Source organism: Nycticebus coucang, chromosome 11 (genome assembly GCF_027406575.1).
Source record: "Nycticebus coucang isolate mNycCou1 chromosome 11, mNycCou1.pri, whole genome shotgun sequence".
Taxonomy (NCBI): Eukaryota; Metazoa; Chordata; class Mammalia; order Primates; family Lorisidae; genus Nycticebus; species Nycticebus coucang.
The window spans coordinates 24,182,347-24,207,611 of record NC_069790.1 but is presented as its reverse complement, the minus strand read 5'-3'; the positions used below and the strand labels follow the sequence as shown (position 1 = coordinate 24,207,611).

General features: G+C 41.5%; 1 protein-coding gene across 3 annotated transcripts in view; it reads right to left on the bottom strand.

Moving 5' to 3' along the window:
- Positions 1-23,181, bottom strand: part of NT5C3A (5'-nucleotidase, cytosolic IIIA) — a 77,403-nt gene extending 54,222 nt beyond the window's left edge. The window contains exon 1 of one of the 3 annotated variants that reach the window (XM_053553573.1): positions 22,931-23,181. In XM_053553573.1, coding sequence (XP_053409548.1) covers positions 22,931-23,068 — 138 coding nt within the window. In that variant the 5' untranslated portion in view covers positions 23,069-23,181. The remainder of the gene's footprint in view (positions 1-22,930) is intronic. The other 2 variants (XM_053553576.1, XM_053553575.1) reach the window with 2 other exon arrangements.
- Positions 23,182-25,265: the final 2,084 nt, after the last annotated feature.

Sequence of the window (25,265 nt, the reverse complement as noted above, 5' to 3'; positions counted from 1 at the left end):
TGATATCCTTATACCTCTAATTAACACAGGCAATTGCCTGCTTTTTGGACTTCTCATTCCATTAGAAAAATAAAATCTATTGTTTATTGAATCCACTATTTTAGGGTCTCTCAGTTTCTCTTATTGAAGTGCAACTAAGTAAAAAGAAAAAAGTACCTATGCATACCCTCAACCAGTATGCACAACAATGAACAATATAAGGCAGTGGTTCTCAACCTTCCTAATGCTGCAGCCCTTTAATACAGTTACTGTGGGTCACGACCCACAGGTTGAGAACCGCTGATATAAGGCATTGTATAAATTGCTGAATAATGAGAGATCATCAGGAAATGTAAGAAATTCAAATTACAAAACAAATCAAGAATTCAAAACAGGTAAAATATAGATAACATGAGCCAAACGTCAAGGCACTAGTCTGCAGTCCCAGCTGCTTGAGAGGCTGAGATAGGTGGAATCACTTGAAGCCAAGAGCTTAAGAATGCAGTGTGTTATGATTATACCTGTGAATAGCCAATACTCCAGGCTGGGAAATGGAAGAGAGACCTGAGCTTATGAAAAAAAAAAGTCTACATGACAGTTTTGATTCACAAAAGCAGCATTTTTACCCCCTCTCCTTTTAGTGGACTTCTGAATCACGCAGCACAGCACACAGAAAACGTAGTATTTTCTTAAAGTAAAGAAGGGAAGAAATTTTTGTTAGAAGTTTATCTCCTGGAAAAAAACACTATACTAAATTTTCAAAAAATAGTACCAACTACTTAAGCAGTATTATTATAGTTGATGTTTATAACAAAGCCATAAATAGTTGAGATATGTTTAAATTAGAAATGACAATTTTTAACTGGTTGGGGACATTAAGTGACAGTTCTATCTCCTCCTTTCTGCTGTCCAAATAATTTCCTACCCTCCTTATTGCTTGTTAGGAGCTAAGTGTCAGACTACACATAAATTCTGCGGTTGTGCTTGCATTGTACTTCACTGGATAGACACTCCTACTTTGAGAGAGTTTATAATAAAGGATATGAGAAGAACTGAATAAAATTAAACCAACTCATCTGTTTTGGACAGTTTCTATTAGAGAAAAATAAGAAACTTTCTGATAAAAGAATTATTCTATATAGGAGGAGTTAAGAAAAATACATAAATAAATATTTAATAGCATGAATTAGAATATATTTTGGCATTGCAGGGGAAATTAGAAAAGCAGTTGGGGTATAAACTTCGGAAAGATACCATTTATGAGGAAAAAACAGATCAACTGGATAAAAATATAAAATGAAGTAGGCTGAGGCAATTAATGTAAGGATATAAATAAGATGTAGTATAGATAAAAATATGTAGAATAACTATAATTCAATATGAGTAGTATACTCTTCCAGGGAGAGGGAGAAAGATGTTTTATGTGCCTGTCAAAAGGCACCTGTTGCCAGGCGCTGTGACTCATGCCTATAATCCCACCACTCTGGGAGGCTGAGGCAATTGCCTGAGCTCAGGAGTTCAAGAGCAGCCTGAGCAAGACCAAGACCCTGTCTCTAAAAATAGCTGGCACTGTGGCAAATGCCTGTATCCCAGCTACTTGGGAGTCTGAGGCAAGAGGATAGCTTGAACTCAAGAGTTTGAGGTTGCTGTGAGCTATGATGCCACTGTACTCTACCAAGGGCAACAAAGTGAGACTCTGTCACAACAACAACAAAAAAAGGGAGGCACCTGTGGCCTAGTGGGTAGGGCGCTGGCCCCAGTCCACCTGTTTTCTATCCCTTGCCTCCTCTCTATTTTTTGAGACAAGGTCTTACTATGTTGCTCAGGCTGGCCTTGAACTCCCAAGCTCACATGTTTGTGCCTGGCTTCTCTTAACTTTAATCATTTGCTTTTCACTGCTCCGCTTTCTGCCCACCAACATGCTTATGGGCCAATCATTCAAAAGCAAACAAAACAAAACAACAAAACACCATTCTCAGCACAACTCTTTCTTCTACTCAACAGTTGCTCTCTGGTTTTCTTCACTTCCTTGTGTTTCCAGGGGCTGCTCAACCCACTGCTACAATAGCCTTTCAGTACAACTTTCTGACCTCAGTGTAGACTGACACAGCTGATTCTGCTCTTCTTTAGGAAACATTTCCGTTTTTCCACCTCTGACAGCTTTTCTGTTTTCTTCACTGAACATCCACTACATGTCATTGCCAAGTTTTCTCTTTTCTTCTAGCTATAAAACTATAGATGAAAAACCGTATCCAAAAAAAAAGAGGGGGCCGTGCCTGTGGTTCAGTGCGTAGGGCGCCGGACCCATATACTGAGGGTGGCGGGTTCAAACCCGGCCCCGGCCAAACTGCAACAAAAAAATAGCCGGGGGTTGTGGCAGGCGCCTGTGGTCCCAGCTACTCGGAAGGTGAGGCAGGAGAATCGCCTGGGCCCTGGAGTTGGAGGTTGCTGTGAGCTATGTGACGCCATGGCACTCTACCAAGGGCGATAAGGTGAGACTCTGTCTCTACAAAAAACAAACAAAAAAAACACCGTATCCATCTCCACTATAACTGTCAAGAGGCGACACTTGGAAAGATATTTATTTCTAGCCCCAATTTATCTCCAGAGCTCCAGCTTTACATTTCAGTTGCTATTGCTAATGATAACAATAGGTAGGGCTGAGCGCGGTGGCTCACACCTATAATCTTAGCACTCTGGTAGGCCAAGAGAGGTGGATTGCCTGAGCTCAGGAGGTCGAGACCAGCCTGAGCCAGAGCGAGACCTTGTCTCTAAAAATAGCCAGGCATTATAACCAATACCTATACTCTCAGCTACTTGAGAGGCTTAAGCAAGAGATTCACTTAAACCCAAAAATTTGAGGTTGCTGTGAACTGTGATGCCATGGCATTCTACCCAGTGCGACAAAGTGAGACTCCGTCTCAAAAAACCCCCCCAAAACAATGTATAGATTGGTTAATATGGGCCAGTACTTTTCTAAGCATTTTACTTATATTAACTAATTCATAGATATTTCTACTTGGCCAGTCTTAGATCATCTCAAATTTAATAAGACTTAATATCAATTTATTATTTCACATTTTACCTGCTTCCTGGCTGCTCTTCAAACCTGCCCCCACTTTCCCTCTTTCCTAATAAATAACTAGAACCAACATTTACCTGGAAACCTTTAAGTTATTCCTCCCTGTAATTAATCCTTTTATTTAATGATCATAAATAATAGGCTCTCAAAGATAACAGTTATATTCCTGGCACTTTATTAACTCATTTAACCTCCATAACCAACTAGGTACTATTATTATCCCCCAATTAATACAGGAGGAATTGGAGATTCAGAGAAGTACAGTAACTAGCCCAAGGTCATGTAGCTTGATAAATGAGAGACTAAATTCAAAGTGACTCTACAGTTTGTGCTACCACAAGGTCTGGTGATTTTATCTCTGAAATGTTTATCTCTTGATCCCTTACTTCCTTCCATCCCTATTGCTAGTAGCAGAGTTTAAGGTCCTTAATCATCTTTTACAAGGAAAACTGCCAACATCATCTTAAATGATTTCCTTCTTTCCAGGCTTTCTCATTCCAATCCATCAGGTCTAACTTATCCTCATAGAACACAGCTGTGGTTGTGTAATCCTGTTTAAAAACTTACGATAGTGGCTGAGGCAGTGGCTCATACCTCTAATCCTAGCACATCAGGAGGCTGAGGTGGGTGGATTGCTTCAGCTGAGGAGTTTGAGACCAGCCCAAAAAGAGTGAGACCCTGGCTCTACTAAAAATAGAAAAACTAGCCAGGTATGGTGGCAGGCACCTGTAGTCCCAGCTACTTGCGAGGCTGAGGCATGAGGACTGTTTAAACCCAGGAGTTTGAGGTTGCTGTGAGCTGTGATGCATAGCACTCTACCCAGGGTGATAAAGCAAGACTCTGTCTCAACAAACAAAAAAACCTTCGATAGCCCCTTAATGCCTACAAAATAAAGGCCAAACTCTTTAGAATGACTTTACAAAGTTCCTCTACAATTTGGTTTCTTGATCCACGTTCCATTCCCTATCACTTATTGTCTCATATATTTCCTTTTATGATGTAGCCACAACACCATTTGTTCCTTTGACTTTACTAATGTTATTTCTCCTACCTAAAATGCCTCTTTTCCTTGTCTTTCTGTTAATGTTTGAAGGCTCTGCTTTAACTGCAGATACAGTTTTGTAGCATGACTTACACATTCTATGCAGAATTAGTATTCCTTACTTGTGTTTCACAGCACTTTCTGCATGTTTCTACTGAGCTTTATGGATAAGAGCACTTCTCTCAAAGGCAAGGGTTTAAAATTCTTTACTGTTTTTCTCTTTCTGGTTGCTACTGTGAACAAGATGCTTTTTCTACTGAATTTTCCAATTTTTTGAAATTTTGTTTTTTTGCTGGTATAGCAAAATGCCATAGATTTTTGGATTTTAATCTTGTTTCTGTTCACCTTAATGAACATATTGATTCTAACAGTCTTTTTGTTTTTTTTGGGGGGGGGAGATTTTTTTGAGATAGAGTCTCCCTGTGTCAACCTAGGTATAGTGACATGGCATCATAGCTCACAGCGACCTCAAGCCCCTGGGCTCAAGAGAGCCTTCCTTTTTTATTTTTAATTTAATTTTTATTAAATCATAACTATACAATGTGATGATTTGATATACAATGTGGAATGCTTAAACCTAACTAATTAACATAACCATCACCTCACTTATTTATGTGGTAAGACATTTATAATATACTCTTGGTTGTTTTGAAACGTACCCTTGCGTTATGAATAAGAGGTGAGATCCCACCAAATACCCTCCCCCCACTAGGCCTCCTCATCAAGTGATCCTTCTTGCCTCAGCCTCCTGAGTAGCTGAGATTACAGGCACCCACCACAACACCTGGATAGGTTTTCTATTTTTTTTTTAGTAGAGACATGGTCTCACTCTTGCTCAGGCTAGTCTCAAACTCCTGAACTCAAGCTATCCACCAGTCTTGGCCTCCTAGAGTGCTAGGATTACAGGTGTGAACCATCATGCTCAGCCTCCAACAGGTTTTTTGTTTTTTTTTTAATTAAATCATAGCTGTGTAGGGCGGCGCCTGTGGCTAAGTGAGTAGGGCGCCGGCCCCATATGCCGAGGGTGGCGGGTTCAAACCCAGCCCGGGCCAAACTGTAACAAAAAATAGCCGGGCGTTGTGGCGGGCGTCTGTAGTCCCAGCTGCTTGGGAGGCTGAGGCAAGAGAATCGCGTAAGCCCAAGAGTTAGAGGTTGCTGTGAGCCGTGTGACACCACGGCACTCTACCCGAGGGCGATAGGGTGAGACTCTGTCTCTACAAAAAAAAAAAAAAAAAATCATAGCTGTGTACATCCATATGATCATGGGGCACCATACACTTGTTTCATAGAATATTTGACATATTTTCATCTCATTAGTTGACATAGCCCTCCTGGCATTTTCTTAGTTACTTTGCCAAGACATTTACATTCCACATTTGCCAAGGCTCACATGTACCCTTGTAAGATGCACCACAGGTGTGATCCTTTCAATCCCCTTCCCTCTACCCACCTCCCCCTCCCTCCCAACGCTTTCCCCCTTCCCCCTGTTCTTAGGTTGTAGCTTGGTTATAGCTTTCATGTGGAAGTCCTAAGTTAGTTTCATAGTAGGGGTGAATACATTGGATATTTTTTCTTCCATTCTTGAGACACTTTACTGAGAAGAATATGTTCCAGCTCCATCCATGTAAACATGACAGAGGTAAAGTCTCCATCTTTCTTCAAGGCTGCATAGTATTCCATGCTGTACATATACCACAATTTGTTAATCCATTCGTGGATTGATGGGCACTTGGGTTTTTTCCATGACTTAGCAATTATGAATAGGGCTGCAATAAAGATTCTGGTACAAATATCTTTGTTATGATGTGGTTTTTGGTCTTCTGGGTATATGCCCAGCAGAGGAATTACAGGAATGAATGGCAGATCTATTTTTAGATCTCTAAGTGTTCTCCATATATCTTTCCAAAAGAAATGTATTAGTTTGCATTCCACCCAGCAGTGCAAAAGTGTTCCCTTTTCTCCACATCCATGCCAACATCTCTGGTCTTGAGATTTTGTAATATAGGCTAATCTCACTGGAGTTAGATGATATCTCAAAGTAGTTTTGATTTGCATTTCTCTGATGATTAAAGATCATGAGCAATTTTTCAAATGTCTGAAGGCCACTCGCCTGTCTTCTTCAGAGAAGTTTCTTTTCAATTCTCTTCCCCAGCCTGTGATGGTATCCCTTGTTCTTTTCTTGCTAATGCGTTTGAGTTCTCTGTGGATCCTGGTTATTAAACCTTTGTCAGAGACATAACCAGCTAATATCTTCTCCCATTCTGTGGGCTGTTTGCTTGCTTTACTTACTGTGTTCTTGGTGTGCAGAAGCTTTTTAGTTTGATCATGTCCCAAAAGTGTATTTTTGAAGCTGCTCCAATCGCCCAGGGGGTCCTTCTCACAAAAAACTCACCCAACCCAATTTCTTCAAGGGTTTTCCCTGCACTCTCTTCTAGTATTTTTATAGTTTCATGTCTTAAGTTTAGATCTTTAATCCAGTAAGAGTCTATCTTGGTTAGTGGTGAAAGGTGTGGATCCAGTTTCAGTCTTCTACAGGTTGCCAGCCAGTTCACCCAGCACCATTTGTTAAATAGGGAATCTTTTCCCCACTGGATGTATTTAATTGGCTTGTCAAAGATTAAATAACGGTAAGTAGCTGGGTTCATCCTTTGGTTCTCTATTCTGTTCCAGACATCTACTTATCTGTTTTTGTGCCAATACCATGCTGTTTTGATCACTGTTGATTTGTAGTATAGTCTGAGGTCTGGTAGCGTAATTCCTCCTGCTTTGCTTTTATTTTTGAGTAATGTCTTGGCTATTCGAGGTTTTTTCTGATTCCATATAAAACGAAGTATTGTTTTTTCAACATCTTTAAAGTATGACAGTGGAACTTTAATAGGGATTGCGTTGAAGGTATATATTGCTTTGGGTAGTATGGACATTTTAACAATGTTGATTCTTCCCAGCCATGAGCATGGTATGTTTTTCCATTTATTAACATTCTCAGCTATCTCTTTTCTTAGAGTTTCATAGTTCTCTTTATATAGATCTTTCACATCCTTTGTTAGACAAACTCCCAAACATTTCATCTTCTTTGGCATTACTGTGAATGGGACAGAGTCCTTAATTGTTTTTTCAGTTTGACTATTGTTGGTATATATAAAGGCTACTGATTTATGAATGTTGATTTTGTAACCTGAAATGTTGCAGTATTCCTTGATCACTTCTAGGAGTTTTGTAGTAGAGTCCCTAGTATTTTCCAGATATACAATCATATCATCTGCGAAGAGCGAAAGTTTGATCTCTTCTGACCCTATGTGGATACCCTTGATCGCCTTTTCTTCCCTAATTGTGGTGGCTAAAACTTCCATTAGAATGTTAAAGAGCAATGGAGACAATGGGCAGCCTTGTCTGGTTCCTGATCTAAGTGGAAATGATTCCAATTTAACTCCGTTCAATATGATATTGGCTGTCGGTTTGCTGTAGATGGCCTCATCAGTTTAAGAAATGTCCCTTCTATACCAATTTTCTTAAGTGTTCTGATCATGAAGGGATGTTGGATGTTATCAAAAGCTTTTTCTGCATCGATTGAGAGAATCATATGGTCTTTGTTTTTTAATTTGTTTATGTGCTGAATTACATTTATAGATTTACGTATATTGAACCAGCCTTGAGACCCTGGGATAAAGCCAACTTGATCATGATGTATGATTTGTTTGATATGTTGCTGGATTCTGTTTCTTAGGATCTTGTTGAATATTTTTGCATCTATATTCATTAGTGATATTGGTCTATAATTTTCTTTTTTTTGTTGGGTCTTTTCCTGGTTTGGGGATCAGGGTGATGTTTGCTTCATAGAACGTGTTGGGGAGTCTTACTTCTTTTTCTACATTTTGGAACAGTTTGAGTAATATAGGTACTAATTCCTCTTTAAAGGTTTGGTAGAATTCTGATGTGAAACCATCTGGTCCCGGACTTTTCTTTTTGGGGAGGTTTTGTATGGTTGATGTTATTTCTGAAATTGAAATGGGCCTGTTCAACATTTCCACTTGATTCTGGTTAAGTCTTGGAAGGTGACGAGCTTCTAAGTAAAGGTCCATTTCCTTCAGATTTTCATATTTCTGAGAGTAAAGTTTCTTGTAATATTCATTAAGGATTTTTTGGATTTCTGAGGAGTCTGCGGTTATTTCATCTTTGTCATTTCTGATTGATGAGATTAGAGATTTTACTTTTTTTCCTGATTAGGTTGGCCAACAGTTTATCTATTTTGTTGACCTTTTCAAAAAACCAGCTTTTTGATTTATTGATCTGTTGTATTGTTCTTTTGTTTTCAATTTCATTTAGTTCTGCTCTGATTTTGGTTATTTCTTTTCTTCTACTGGGTTTGGGGTTGGAGTGTTCTTCCTTTTCCACTTGCTTGAGATGTCCCATTAAGTTGCTAACTTCCTCTCTTTCCATTCTCCTGAGGAAGGCTTGCAGAGCTATAAATTTCCCTCTTAGAGCTGCCTTTGCGGTGTCCCAGAGGTTCTGATAGTTCATGTCTTGTCGTTTTGTTCCAAAAATTTGGCAATTTCCTTCTTGATCTCATCTCTGACCCAGCTATCGTTCAGCATGAGGTTATTTAACTTCCATGTTTTTGTATGAGTATATAGATTCCTGTTGTTACTCAGCTCAAGTTTTATTCCATGATGGTCCGAGAAGATGCATGGAATAACTTCTATTCCTTTAAATTTACTGAGGTTAGATTTGTGACCTAAGATGTCACCGATTTTGGAGTAAGTTCCGTGGGCTGATGAGAAGTATGTGTATACAGTTTTGTTAGGATGAAATGTTCTGTAGATGTCTGCTAGATCTAAATGCTGGATGGTTAGATTTAAATCTAAAATTTCTTTACTCAGCTTTTTGTTGGAGGATCGATCCATCACTGCCAAAGGAGTTTTAAAATCTCCGACTATTATGGAGCTGGAGGAAATCAAGTTGCTCATGTCTGTTAGAGTTTCTCTTATGAACTGAGGTGCATTCTGATTGGGTGCATAGATATTAATAATTGAAATCTCATCATATTGAGTATTACCCTTAACAAATATGAAGTGACCATTCTTGTCCTTCCTTACTTTTGTTGGTTTAAAGCCTATTGTGTCTGCAAATAAAATTGCAACAGCTGCTTTTTTCTGGTTACCATTTGCCTGAAATATGGATAACCATCCTTTCACCCTGAGTCTGTATTTGTCTTTTAAGTTAAGATGTGACTCTTGTAAGCAACAGATATCTGGTCTGAGTTTTTGTATCCAGTCAGCTAACGTATGTCTCTTTAGAGGACAGTTTAAGCCATTCATATTAATGGAGATTATTGATAAGTTGGTGAAATTTTGGGTATCGAGTTTTTCAAAAGTCCAGTGGACAATTTTAATCTTTTCGCCATGGTAGAAGTTGGAGTTCGATGAGGAGTTTCTGAGTGAGTTTACGTTTGTAGTAGAGGATTGGGTTGGTCATTATGGAGGATAGGTCTGAGAATATCCTGAAGAGCTGGTTTGGTTGTGGCAAATTTCTTCAACATATGAATGTCGTTAAAGTATTTAATTTCTCCATCATAGATGAAACTCAGTTTAGCTGGGTACAAGATCCAGGGTTGAAAGTTATTTTGCTTTAGGAGATTAAAAGTTGATGACCACCCTCTTCTGGCTTGAAAAGTTTCAGCAGAGAGATCTGCAGTCATTCTAATGTTCTTACCTTTGTAGGTAATGGCTTTCTTTCGCCCGATAACCTTGAGAATTTTCTCCTTCATGTTGACTTTAGTGAAGCTAATTATGATATGTCTGGGGGATGACTTATTGGGGTTGAATCGTGCTGGAGTTCTGAAACTGTCTGCTATCTGAATTTCAGAATCTCTAAGGCATGTCTGGAAAATTCTCTTTCATAATTTCATGCAGAAGGGCCTCTGTGCCCATCGATGCCACTTCATCGTTTTCCAGAACTCCTATTATTCGTATATTTGCCTTCTCTGAATTATCCCAGAGCTCTCTAAGAGAAAGATCCATTTTTGCTCTCCATTTCTCTTCCTCTTTCAGAGTTTGGGAGCATTCGAAGGCTTTATCTTCGATGTCAGAAATCCTTTCTTCTGCTTGGTCCATTCTGTTGCTGAGGGATTCTACTGTATTTTTCATATCTTTAAGGGCTGCAAATTCTTGCTTCAGTGTGTCTAAGTCTTTGGTGGTTTTGTCTTTAAATTCATTAAATTCTTGAGACAACTTTTGAATTTCTCCTCGGATTCCTAATTCCATTTTATCAATCTTGTATGCAATCCAAATTCTGAATTCGATTTCTGACATGTCTGCCAGTTGTTTATGAATGGGATCTTCAATTACATCCGCCATTTCTTTCCTTGAGGGGGGGTTGATCTATTCTGGTTATTCATGTTACCAGAGATTTTCCGCTGATTCCGCCCCATGGTTGTTTTACTCCTTTTGATTTTTCCCCTAGGGTTTTGTTGAGGGCCCGTTCAGTGTTGTAGCCTGAGAGACTGGGGCCCTGTCTGGTGTGGTGGGGCTGAGTGGTTCTGACCTATTGTCAGCTGGCTTCTGTTTGACCTCAGTGAAGCACTTACTCTGGGTTAAAGTCTCAGTTCTCTGAGTCGGCTGTACCCTGGATGCTTCCGGGGTCTGTGAGTCACCTCAGGCAAATCCTATACTCAGGGGTGGCCTCCTCCGGTTGCCCAGGGAGGCAGGGGGTATGGCTTCAGCTGCCTCAGGGAACTGCCGCTCTGATGTGGGTCTCCCCCAGCCTCACTCCTGTGTCCCAGAGTCAGGACCGACCAGCCGCAGTTCAGGCACTGTCCACGCCCCAACAAATCCCTCAAGAATCTGGACTCCCGGGGGACAGGCCTCCAAATCCCAGAGTGAGGGTGTGGTGGGGTGCTGGGAGCTCAGAGCCGCCGGCAGCAAACTCACTCAATTTCTCCCAAATCTTTGGCCCCACCGCACTGCCACAGCCCAAGCCTCCAGACTTCAGAGTGAGGGAGGGTGGGAGGGAGCGGCTGGAGCCCAGAACCCCGGGCAGCGAACAGAATCGGCTCCCCCAGTTCCCTGCCTGGTCACAAGGCAGGCGCTCAGGTCTCCGGACCACAGAGCGAGGGCGGGGTGAGCGCCGGGAGCCCAGAGCCAGCAAGGGCTCAGAGCTGCAGGGAGCCCAGTCGGCAGCGAGCAAATTCAGTTTCTCCCAGTCTCTCGCCCGGTTGTACCGCTGCAGCTCAAGCCTTCAGGCTTCAGAGTGGGGGCGGGGTGGGAGGGAGCGGCTGGAGCCCAGAACCCCGGGCAGCGAACAGACTCGGCTCCCCCAGTTCCTGTGCGGCCACATGGCAGGCACTCAGGTCTCCAGAGCACAGAGTGAGGGCGAGGGAGTGCCTGAAGCCCAGAGCCAGCAGGGGCTCCGAGCCATAGGGAGCCCAGTTGACAGCGAGCAAATTCAGTTTCTCCCAGTCTCTCGCCCGGTTGTACCGTTGCAGCACAAACCTTCAGGCTTCAGAGTGGGGGCGGGGTGGAGGGAGCGGTTGGAGCCCAGAACCATCGGGCAGCGAAAAACAGACTCAGCTCCACCCGGCTCCCTGCCCGGTCACATGGCAGGCGCTCAGGTCTCTAGACCATAGAGCGAGGGCGGGGGGAGTGCCAGGAGCTCAGAGCAGCTGGTAGCGAGTTCGACTCAGTTATATGCCTGGTTGTATTGCTGCCCAAGGAGGGCTGCTGCACCTCGCCTCGGGGAAGCGCCCCCTGGTGAGGGTCTCCCTCCGCTGACTGTCCTCACCTCTCTCCCGTGCCCCAGAATCAGCACTGACCAGCTGCAGCTCGGGACTGTCCTCTCCCCTTTAGGAGTCACCCAAGAATCTGAACTCCTGGGGGACAGGCTTTCAGACCTCAGAGAGAGTGGAGGGAAGTGCTGGGTGCTCAGAGTTGCCGGCAAAGGATATTTACAGATTTATACAGTTTTGTGCCTGGCAGGAGAACACCTAGGCATCCTAGTAAGGGCGGTAGGTCCAGTTTGTAGTAGGTGTCTCCCGTGAAGTGTAGTGGGATGGCCTTTTGATTTCTGCCCTTTTATTTGTGGGGCTCTTAAGCCGATCGGGTGGGGGAGGGGGGACTCCTGTCCGCTTGGTGAAGTGTTTTGTACCTTTTGTTTGCTTCCTTGTGGTTGCAGCTCTTCCTTGTGGGGTTGATGTGCATTCTTCAACTTTCTCACTTGGTGTTGCTTGAATCCATCAGGTTACTTGCTAAATTTTCGTCCCCTAACTCTCCTTCAGGACGGGAGCCTCTGTGGAAAGCTGGCTTCGGTCTGTCATCTTCCTATCATCCTCTAACAGATTTTTGATTTGTTCCCTAGGATCATCTAAGTAGACAAGTACATTGTCTCCAAGTGTGGAGTTAGTCTCTTCCTTCCATGTATAATTCTCATTAATTTATGTGGAGATAGGGTGTCGCTGTCACCCAGGCTAGAGTGCAGTGGGATCACCATAACTCATTGTAATCTCAAGCTCCTGGGCTCAAATGATCGTCCTGGCCCAGCCTCCAAGGCACATGCCACTATGCCCTCCTATCTATTTTTATTTTATTTTGGGACAGGGTCTTGCTATTGCCTAGGCTAGTCGCAAACTCCCAGCCTCAAGAGATCCTCCCACCTCAGCCTCCGAAGTGATAAGATTACAAGAATGAGCCACCTCACCTGAGCTAATTCTTATTTATTTTTGATTAATGTAGAAATCAGGCTATCATTGTTTATATGTCACAGGGCATAAGCAAGGTGTTAAACACATATTTTATGCACTCAAGAAATAAACTATATAGCCCAGCAGTCCTCATAATATGCTATACATACCTCAGGAGAATATGACATGTGTATTTTAAAACAAGCCTCTCAAATGATTCTACTTTCATTTTGAGATCCACTGATACAAAGGGTTTGCATAAAATGTAATATTTTACAACTTTTGTTCTCTGTATGTTAGGACTCAGTTTCTTCACACTACAGATAAAACAAATCTTACTTTCTACATTTAGACAAATCTTACTTTCTCTCATAAAGACTGAGTGGGGTTTTGTTTTGTTTCAAAGATTGCTAAACACTAACTCTGGGTATGAATAACTTTTCAGTATCCCTTTGGAGAAAAAAGTGAACATAGCCAGGCTCAGTGATAGGTGCCTGTAGTTCCAGCTATTCTGGAGGCTAAGGCAGAGGATCAGTGGAGCCCAGAAGTTCAGGTCTGTAGAGTGTTATGACTACACCTATGAAATGCTACTATCCTCCAGCCTGGGCAATACACCACGACCCTTTCTCTACAACAAACAAACAAAAAGTGATGACATTATGTTCTCATAAGAAATAAAACAGAACCAAAGATATGGGTAGACTTCTTTAAACAAATAAAAACATGTCATTGTATTAATGTAGATTCACCAATGATAAGAAATATACTACTTAGATGGAGGATGCTGATAATGGGAAAAGCTCCATATGTGTTGGGGCAAGGAATATGAGAAATTTCTACTCACATATTCTACTCAATTTTGCTATGAATCTAAAACTGCTCTAAAAATAAAGTCTATTAAAAATTTTTTTTAAGGAAGAGATATATTTAGTGGGGCTGCCATAATAAATTACCACAGTCTAAGTAGTTTACACAACAGAAACATATTACTCTTTTAGTTCTGGAAACTGGAAGTACAGAATCAAGCCCTTCTCCTTGGGCTGCAGACAGTCATCTCTCTGTGCCCAGACATCCGCAGTGTCTCTTCCTTTTCTTTAAGGACATTGGTCATACTGGATTAGGGCCCTAACCCAATAGCCTAATTTTAACTTAATCACCTCTGTAAAGACCTTATCTACAAATATGGCTCATGAATTCTGGAGGAGATATAATTCAACCCATAACAAAGAGTGACATCTGAAAAACTTCACAGAATGTTAGACATATCTAACAGGATGTTAAAACAGGAATCTTCCTGTCTCAGTTTAATTTAGGAACCATAGCATTCAGGTATCATATTAAGATAAGGGGAAGAAAAAAATTATCAACAGTACTTAAAATGAAAATGGAGAGAACTTGGGCACTCAATCACTTAAAGAATAAAAAAGGTTAAAGAGAATGAAAGTAAGCATCTGTGAGGAGTTGCTATGCTGTATTTTGTATTTTCCCTTTGCCTTCAAGGAGAAAGTGATAGTATAGAACTACCTTCTCAACAAGGTAGCAAGAGGGGACTTTTATGGGGCCACTTGGAGAACTTAAAGAGTGTTTGCTCTGGAGGACTGACATGTGACGTGTGCCACAGAAAGATGTGCAGCAGAAAAGAAGTAGCTGTGTTTGCAAGGTCTGTGGTCTGAAAGTCTATCAGAAGTAGAGATGAGCAAATGTTTGTTCCAAAGACTGGATGTGGACCAGACAGGAGAGAGAACGAGTCTGGTCCAACAGAGCCACCTCAGAGAGAGGGATCTTTCAAGTGAGAGCCTGTTTGGAGTGGATTACTTTAAAAATTTAAAGGTTGAGCTCTTCCCCTAAGTGGCCTGAGGTGATCTGTGAAAATAGTTCCCTATTCACTTGACCCAGAAAACCCTTCAAAGTCATGCAAGTCAAGAGGTTCAAATCTTCGTTTTCACTTTAAGAACACAGGTGAAACTGCCCAGGCCCTCAAGGGTACATGCATGTATGAAAAGCCACTAAGTATCTGAAGGATGTCACTTTAAAGAAACAATGTGTACCATTCCAATGTTACAATGGTGGAGTTGGCCAGGCCAAACAGTGGGGTTGGACAGGGGTTGGTGGCCCAAAAACAGTGCTGAATTTTTGCTGTATAAATGCAGAGAGTAATGCTGAACCTAAGGGTTTAGATGTAGATTCTCTGGTCATTGAGCACAGGGGTCCTCAAACTATGGCCCGTGGGCCACATGAGGTGGTGTGAATTGTATTTGTTCCCGTTTTGTTTTTTACTTCAAAATAAGATACGCGCAGTGTGCATAGGAATTTGTTCATAGTTTTTTTTTTATTTTTTTTAAACTATAGTCCGGCCCTCCAATGGTCTGAGGGACAGTGAATTGACCCCCTGTTTAAAAAGTTTGAGGATGCCTGATTGAGCATATCCAGGTGAACAAAGCACCCAAGATGCATTGCTGAACTTACAGAAGCTCATGGTCGCATTAACCCATAAATGAGCTCCCCCTGCCACATCGAGATGATCCTTACTGAAAAGGAGCAAATTGTTCCCAAACCAGAAGAGGTAGCACAGAAGAAAAAGATAATCCCAGAAGAAACTGAAAAACAAAAACTTATGGCACAGGAATAGACAGATGCAACATAAAATAAATACAAATAACAGTAAAAAAAAAAAATGTAAAGGTTGAGAATACTGAAGGAAATGCTTTGCCCACATAACAGGAGGCAGTGAAGGACAAAGAAAGTCAACTTTCTCTGTTATCTTGCAGGCCCAGAGAGCACGAATCTACATCCAGTCAAGTAAGAACTATCTCATTTCTTTAGTCCCTCTATGCTATTTCCTTGCCCCTTACCCTGCTGACCCAAAAGTCTGCACAATGGGTAAATGAAGAGGAGCAGAGAAAGAGAAGGTGTCTATGACCACCTCTCTCATTCCAGATTACAGGCAGCATTAACTGGGGAAGGCAGAAACCCTGGTAAGCCACAGCTTGGGAGTGGTGAAGAAGTCTGTATTAGGACAGGTTGTAGTACAGCAACAACGCCAAAATCTTAGTTCCTTAACACACACAAAAAGTTCATTTTTCACTGATACAAAGTGTGAGATAGGTTTAGATGACTCTCTAGTGCAGCTGTCCTCCACATAGTGGCTCAGTATTCCCTGCTAATAATGGGCATTAGATATGAGAAAGGACTTGAAACTATAGGAATCCAAGAGAGGTTGGGGGAAGTTAGGAATATAGGCTTACAATTATATGTTATATTTAATCCCCAAACACCAATTTCATTTATGTAGAATTCTACTGTATGAAAATATATGTATATATTTCTAAATACATTCATGCACTATATAACAATGTTTTGGTCAATGATGGACCACATAGACAATGGCGGTCCCATAAGATTAAGACTAAACTGCCCTCGACAGGTGTACTGTTATTTGTATCTTATGCTGTATTTTTACTGTATCTTTTCTATATTGATACACAAATACTTACCATTGTGTTACAATTGCCTACATTATTCAGTACAGATATACACTGCGTATGTTTGTACCCTAGGAACAATACATTATACAGCCTAGGAGTTGGGTACAGAGAACCATAAACAGATGGCTATGGAAAGAGTAGAGTTTTCATAATGAATGCTTAGAAGACATAAAGAAAGATGAGAGAAAATAAGATCAGGCTGTGAGAATCATGGACACTAGTGTCCATAAGATGACAGTACGATAGAAGAGAGGCTGATAAGTCTGCACTTGAGTATTATAAATACAGCTATATTTATTTTAGCAGTCCCTGTAAGCCAAATATTACTAAGTGTTTTATATACTTTAATTCATTCATACAACTCAAGATAGATACTACTATTCTCCATTTTACAGATGTGGAAAATAAACCTAGGCTTCAAATGACTAAGGGATGTGTTTAAAGGTGGTTTGCCGATGACTTAGCAAGGTTAAATAACTTGTTCAAAGCTAACACCATTTATAAATGGAAAAGCATGGATCTGAAGACAGATCTGTTTGACTTGGAGTTCCCAGGCTTACTAGGCTTCTCATGGGCATCCAGCGGTATCCTGGAGGCAACTCCTAAACAAAGGGAAAATGTGGTACACCCACTTAGAGAACGAATTTGAACCCAAAGGGGAGTTTTTTTTTTCTTTCTTTTTGGAAAACACAATTTAAAAAAATATTACAAATTTAGTCTGATAATCTTGGGTTAGAGTGCAAACTATGAATAAATTTTAAAGCTAAAACAGACAGTACCACACAGAGTACATGTGGTAGTCTACTTTGGGCCATACCCCCTAGATTTCCTAAGTGTTAAATGTTCACTCTCCTCTGCTATTGGGGATTAGAGATCCTACCCAAAAAAATCTCAAGAAGTACCACTCCAAGAAATGGCCACAGGTAACCAGAGATGTCAAGAAACAGCTTTGGGGGCGGCGCCTGTGGCTCAGTGAGTAGGGCGTCAGCCCCATATGCCCAGGGTGGCGGGTTCAAACCCAGCCCCGGCCAAACTGCAACCAAAAAATAGCCAGGCGTTGTGGCGGGCGCCTGTAGTCCCAGCTGCTCGGGAGGCTGAGGCAAGAGAATCACGTAAGCCCAAGAGTTAAGAGGTTGCTGTGAGCCGTGTGACGCCACGGCACTCTACCAAGGGCGGTACAGTGAGACTCTGTCTCTACAAAAAAAAAAAATAAATAAAAAAAAAAAAAAAGAAACAGCTTTGGACAAATATCTAAATACAAAAGATCTAATCTTGTGAACTATGCAGTAATCTCTTAAAAGAATGTTTTTAAACAACATTCTAAGCAAAAAGATATTGAATCTGACAAAAAGTAATATTTATGGTCTCTGAAAAATTTACTCAAGCATTTCTAGAGTTGTCATGACGAAATGATCCTATCATCACCAAGTAATTTTTTTCTTTTATTTTAGTTGAGTCCTTCACCTAAGAAGTGTGCCATATCCCCCTACCCTGCAAGCAATTTTTTTGTTACGTGATTCTCCCACCTTCCTTGAAAAAGGAAGCACTCATGGGAAAAGAGTGCTCTGGACATGAGGATTATGGGCATTGTAACTTTAAAAACTGGTATTACTTATGTATATCAGTAACCTGAACCTGTCACTGAGATGCTGACCAGTTTTTCTATCTTGAAAGCAGAGTACCAGGCCTTGAGTCACAGGACACATGGAAGTACTGAGACCTTGTAGAGAGCTCCAAATATCCAATGAGTCTAGGATATTTCTACTTACGATCTAACTTTAACCACATACATTTATTTGATAACAAAACATGGTTAAAATAGAAGTATTCACACTTCATTATGAAGCCTAACATTTTGGTCTAGTATGCTTATGCATATAAATTGCTTTTGTGTACATTTTGCTTTCCCCAGCCATATCATGAAATTTTAGGCAGGAATTTATCTCCTAAATCAATAAATAGTTTCAACTTTGTGTCCCAAGAGACACACTTGTGGTACTTACATAAAAATATAAAAAAAAATCTTCCACAACCTTATTGACGAAATTCAAAGTGTAATAATATAACTAAGTGCATTTTTCTGTAATACAGGTCTACTGATGAGAAGTACAAAATCTTTTTGGGTACCATTTTACTTAATTGGGTTTAAAGTTAGCACTCCCTATGATCAAACCTATTGCAAATGTTCATTTGTAATACTTATCTGCAATAAGATTTTACATATTTCATTTTTGAAAATATCTTTTCATACAAATAGATGATATGGGTGCTACTTGAAATGCTGTCAAATTGTAGATGAGTCACTGAGAGTTGTAATGTGCCAAGAGTAGCACAAAGTGATCAAGTCTCTGTCACAGCTACTCAACTTGTTCATGTTGTTGGATGAAAGGAGCAATAGGCAATATATGAACAATCACTGCTGTGTCCCAAAAAAACTAATTTAAGGGCACTGAAATTTGAGTTTCATACAATTTTCACATGTCACAAAATGGTATTTTCATTTTCTTTTTTAACTATTCCCTTTTCATTCTCACAGTGTCATCTACTTAGCACCAATATCTCCTTATCTGTTGGAAAAGTCTGTTGACTTAATGGAAGTATGTCAAAGGGACCTAAGAGACAATTGACAGAGCTCTCAATTGCCAAAGCTGGAAACATTTCAGCGACAAAATAAAATAGTATTATCTTGTAAGCCAAAACAAAAGTATCTATGAATCTATATGCTGACATAAATATGACTGCATAAGTAAATAAATGGGAGATAATAGACAAATCTCTTATATGTAAGAATTCCAAATTTTTTTTTTTTTAGGGACAGCGTCTTACCTTGTTGCCCTGGGTAGAGTGCTGTGGCGTCACAGCTCACAGCAACCTCCAGCTCTTGGGCTTAGGCAATTCTCTGCCTCAGCCTCCCAAGAAGCTGGGACTACAGGCTCCTGCTACAACACCCGGCTATTTTTTTGTTTCAGTTTGGCCAGGGCCAGGTTTGAACCCTCCACCCTCGATATATGGGGCCGGCGCCCTACTCACTGAGCCACAGGTGCCACCCAGAATTCCAAGTAATTTATGTAGATACTTTACCCTCAAGGGTATGGAGCACAATTCCCCAATCTGTAAATGTGGACTTCTCATAACGACTTCCTTCCAAAAAGCATAATATAGAAGAGGAGAGAGGGAAATAACAGTGGAAAAACCTGAGAAATACTAGCTCAGCCATGTGATCAAGGTTACAGCCATAAATCATGTTGATAGTATGGAGCCTTAATGTGATGTTATGGAAAAAGCACTTCATCTGTGGTCTTCCTTCCAAACACTTATAACCCAGTTAATCACCGAGAAAAACTTAAGACAAATTTCATCTGAGGGACATTCTACAAAATATCTGACCACAACTACTCAAAACTATAAAGAACAAGATAAGGAAAGTCTGAGACACTGTCACAGCCAAGAAGAGAGAAGAGAAATGATGACTATCCTGTGGGGATCCAGAGACAAAGGACATTAGGTAAAAAAGGAAATCTAAATAAAGTGTGAGCATTTAACAATGTAGCAATATTTGTTCATTAATTGTAACATAATGTAAGATATTAACAATAGGAGAAAGTGGGTGCAGTAAATATAAGAACTCTTACCTGTTTGTTGTTGTTTGTTTTTGAGAGACAAGAGTCTCAAGCTGTTGCTCTGGGTGCCCTGGGTAGAGTGCTGTGGTGTCACAGCTCACAGCAACCTCAAACTCTTGGGCTTAAGTGATTCTCTTGCCTCAGCCTCCCAAGTAGCTGGGACTACAGGTGTCCACTACAATGCCCAGCTATTTTTTGGTTGTAGTAGTCGTTGTTTGGCAGGCCTGGGCTGGGTTTGAACCTGCCACCTTCGGTGTATGTGGCTGGCACCCTAGCTGCTGAGTTACAAGCACTGAGCCTTCTTACCTGTTCTTATCTGAAGAACTTATCTGTTCCATTTTTCCATAAATCTAGAATTTTTTACAAAATAAAGTTTACTTAAAAATAAAGTGTATTAACTCTCATAGTTATGTGGTCTCAGGAACACACAAAAGGATGATTAGGTTTGGAAGGAAGCAAGCAGCCAATTCACCAGCTGGCTCTTCTTATCTCTCTGACTGGCTTCCTCTGTACATTTATCTTGCTGTCTTAAAGGACATTTCAGTTGTAGCATACACAGCTCACCAGCAACTTCCTCATGTCTCTCAATGTAAAACTCATCATTTTGAATCATTCCTGGATGTCATCCGTTCCCACAGGCAGCTAAGGATAGACTCACCTTGGTTAGGTTAGTTACCTCTGGTTCCATTAGCTGTGACCAATAAGCTATGCCTACTGGACAATATGGCTGCAAGAAGGACTTTACTTAACAAATGCAATCAGTGTAACCTGGCTTATTGTACCCTCAATGAATCCCCAACAATAAAAAAAAAAAAAAAAAAAAAAAAGACAATATGGCTTTGTGCAGATTTCTGAGTGAGAAAAGAAGAGAATGGGCAGAGGAGGGTAGGGGATGGGCAGAGCAGGTCTCCTAAAACACAGCTGTTACAAAGAGATAAAAACCAGGATTGGATCCCAGCCAAATACTTATCCCACTTGAAGAATAAAACCTATTAAAATTGCAAAAGTTATTATAATATAAAACTTATTTCACTTTTTCCATTGAAAAGGTGCTAGTAAGCTACATATAAATTACAATCTAAATTACATAATGTGTCATGTAAACATATAAATATTGACTGATTTCTATGGCACAAATAAGTTGATATTCCTCATGGGCCTTCTTTACTTTTCAGGAAGATAGCAAATTGTTCCTATGAGAGTATCATTGAAGGATTTTGTGAAAGCATTTTTTTTTAACCAACAAGACACGAAAACACTGATTTTTTTTTTTTTTTTTTTTTTGTAGAGACAGAGTCTCACTTTATCGCCCTTGGTAGAGTGTCGTGGCATCACAGCTCACAGCAACCTCCAGCTCCTGGGCTTAGGTGATTCTCTTGCCTCAGCCTCCCCAGTAGCTGGGACTACAGGCGCCTGCCACAACACCCGGCTGTTTTTTGTTGCAGTTTGGCCGGGACCGGGTTTGAACCTGCCACCCTTGGTGTATGGGGTCGATGCCCTACTCACTGAGCCACAGGTGCCGTCCAAAAACACTGATTTTTAATTCTACTTGATTTAGAGAAGCGCTATAACAAACAAATCCACAGATTAAGTACATACAGGAAGGTATGACAATTAGTTTTGGGGTTTTCCCACACACACACAAGCACTATTAACTCTGACTTATGAGCAAAAGAAAAGTCCTTAAAGATCTCTAAGCATGACAGCAATAAGACTAAAATGAAACTTCTGACCCAAAACATTTGCTGCTGTGGGTATACAGAGATGAAGGAGTTATAAACACCCTTTAAAGTTATTGAGACCTTTTAAAAATAAATTAATTTGAAATCTAGGAATATTACTGGAATATGAAACATGTCGGTATGCTCGAGTACAGTGGCTATCCACAAGTGACATCATAGTGCACTAGAGCCTCCCACTATACTCTTGAACTTTTTGCCTCAAATGAATCTCCTGCCTCAGTCTCTCCAACAGCTGCACCTTCAGCTAATTTTAATAATACAAAAGTATTTCTATAGTCAACCTGAGGCCAATACCAATCAAGAAGACAAACTGTCTCTTTCATCAGCTTAAACATATGACAGATGCTGAAGAATTCCAAGTATTACAACCTAAAATGACATTATTCAGTGTACTAAATTTTCACTTTTTTTCTATTACAAACACTTGAACCCAGATGTTCACATGTACAGCGCATATCAGGAGTGTACACGAGATTATGCATTCCAGTTAACAACATTAAAATGCTAGTCAGCGTGGAACCTGTCTTTCTGTATGGGATCTACTTAAACAACAGAATTAAACTAAACTAAACAACTCCAACACTGGAAAAAATTACTTATGATTTATCTCACACGGAGTTCTGGAGACACTCTTTAGACAAAATTGGAAATGAATTTCAAAAAACATTTTAAGAATTTATACAAGAGCGTTGGAGAAAAAAACCGAACACAAAGATACTTCTTGGGAGTTTGAGACAAGAAATACTAACATTCTAAAATAAAAGAAACTATCCTGAACTGGATCGACTGGCATTCTTGTAAACACTTCAGATAATGCACATTTTCATAATCTAACTCATGGCAGCCCTACGTAAAACAACTGCTCCTCTATGGGAATTACAATGGGATTAATTGCAACGGTTTGACGCGGATGCGGGGCAAGAGCTAAAGAGAGGGAGCAACCTGCTCAGGACCTGCAGTTTCTCTTTGCAGAAACGGGTTTTGCAGCTTCAGGTAGGCAGGTGGTCTCGGAACCATCTATTTCCTGCATTGCTTTTTCAAACGGAGACACAACAAAGACCACCGGCTCCCGAGTGCCACAGCTGAGGATCCAGCATGGTCACTGCGCCTGCAGAGTCGCCGCACGCAAGGCAACCATGACCCCCAAGCCGTGTGCTCGCTAGCACGAGTCCCCAATTTGACCAGCGATACCGGTGGCGGCCCACCGCATTAGAGCAGCCGCGTCGCAAGCAGGCGGGGCCGGCTGGGTGGCCGGCACGCCCAGCCTAAGCCTTTAAGAGGTCTGGTCGCTCCGACTCTCCGCACTCACCATCTCGATGATCTTCGTCTTTCGCCCGGTCTTCCTCTTCAAGGTGAATATATACTGGGCCAGCACCACCCCTGCCACCAGGGCGCACACACTGGCGCTCGCTACTGCGCCCACCCTCGCGACGGCCGCCCGGTCCATGGACTGGGCCCTAGTGCGCCTCCCGGCCGGAAAACAACAGGCCGCTGGCTGCCACTGGAAGCCTCGGACACGCGGAGTGCAAGCGCGCGCCACCGGGAAGCCCGAGATGCCCCACCCCCAGGAAGGGCCCGCCCCCGAACGCCGAGGGGTGGGGCTGGGGACGCAGCCGGAGAAGCGGGATTGGCGCTGCGGCTGGGTCTGAGGAAATGCTGCAGGGACAGGAATTATTGTCTGTTTTAGCTAGCCAGGACTGGGCGGTGGTTCAAACGAACCCCGACCCTCTAGAAATCTGATTCCATCCGTGGCCCCCTCGGAAGTCTTTCTTCCTCTTCCACGCCGTGGCCACCCTGCATTTCAACCCCCAGAAGGCGTCGCGGCGCAGCGTCTGACTTGCGCAGTAGCGTCCGTTATAAAGTGCTATGAAAACAGGGTGAAGATGGCTTGGAGTTAGGCTGGAGTGGGGAGGTGTCCTTTCCGCCTAGGCTGTCGGTTTTCTGCTTCATCCCATTCACCGCTAGTGCTTCCGTGGTTTCCTCCTCTGTGAGCAGCAGAGGAACCGTCTATTTCCTGCAACTTGCAGTTGTTCTCATCTGTGTAGTCTTTACTGAGGAATAGATGCGTTTCCTCCTCTTGTCTGCGGGGGGCGGGGGTGACAGGGAGCACAGTGGAGCTTCTTGGGGAAATCTCTCCAATGCTATGGAGCTGGCTGTGCTGCCTTGGTGGGTGTCTGTTCAGGACAGGTAGAACAACTTTTAGAAGGACAGGAAGAAATATTTGTAAGGGAGGAAAACTTGTTTCCCTCTTACCCCTCTAGGTTTTGGGAGCAGGTCTTAAGAATTAAATTGACATGCTAACGGGAAAACACCCAAACTGTATAAAATAATGTAAGGAAGTTTATTCTGAGCAGAATATGAGTGACCAGGGGCTTGGGGATGAGATGGGTGCCAGCAGCTTCATCACCCCTGTAGGATGGATACTGCCTGCCACCGACTTGCACCGGCTGTGTAGAATAAAAGATGAAAGGACAAAAGATGAGAATACCATAATTGTGAAATGATGACAGGCGCCATTACTCTTAGATCAGTCCGGATGGGGGTGGAACAGAACAAGATAACCAATGGGCCAACTGCTGTCATGATGAGAGCTAACAAGCTAAGTGCTGTGACAAATTGTTTTACTTACTCGCTAATTGCCAGATCTGCTTTATGTGACCTTTATATTACCTATTTGCTAATCTGCTAAATTGTAAGGTTTGCTTCTGTAAAAGGCGTCGTGAATCTGCACTTGCTTTTTGCTTCTTTTGCCAATTTTCTTCTTGCCTCTAATTGCTAACTTTCAACCCACCTGTTTGTCCCTTTGCCAACTTTCAGACTAGAAAAACCCCAACTTCAGACCCCCTCACTCTTGCTCAGGCTGGTCTCAAACTCCTAGTCTCAAGCAATCTTCCCATCTCAGCCTCCCAGAGTGCTAGGATTACAGGAATGAGTCACTATGCCCAGCCAAAATCTTATATCAAAAGAAATAATAGATATTCATTAAATGTCTAGGTCATTTCCAATTAACAGGAACATTATGTTATAGGGAAATCTTCCTAAAATTATAAAATGTTTTTCTCCTATAAATTATTGATATGTCAGACAATTCAAAATTTCTTGCTCTCCAGGTTTTCACTAAGGTTTGGGACTACTGGGAGTTAAAATTTCTGGTTAATATATATGTCATACTATATACAAAGTGAGCCAAATATACAAATATATGATTTATCCATAAAAAAGGATAAGAAAATCATAAAATGTTTTCTTTATTAAGAAAAAGATAATTCTAATTCAGAAGGCATTTAAAGATGTTGCAATTTGACTAAGTGCAAATTTATGTTTATGAAACAACATAGATAGGAACTAGTAAGTAGGACAGAGAGATGTAAAAAATTTTATGCATATGAGGATCTATGTGTAGCCAGGCATGGTGGCTCATGCCTGTAATCCTAGCACTCTAGGAGGCAAACGTGGCTCCTGAGCTCAGGAGTTTGAAATCAGCTTGAGCAAAGTGAGAACTAGTCTCTACTGAAACTGCAAGAAAAAAAAAAGAAAACAGCCACGTTTTGTGGTGGGTGCCTGTAGTCCCAGCTACTTGGGGGGCTGACATAAGAGAAACTTGAGCCCAAGAATTTGAGGTGAGCAGGGCACAGTGGCTCATG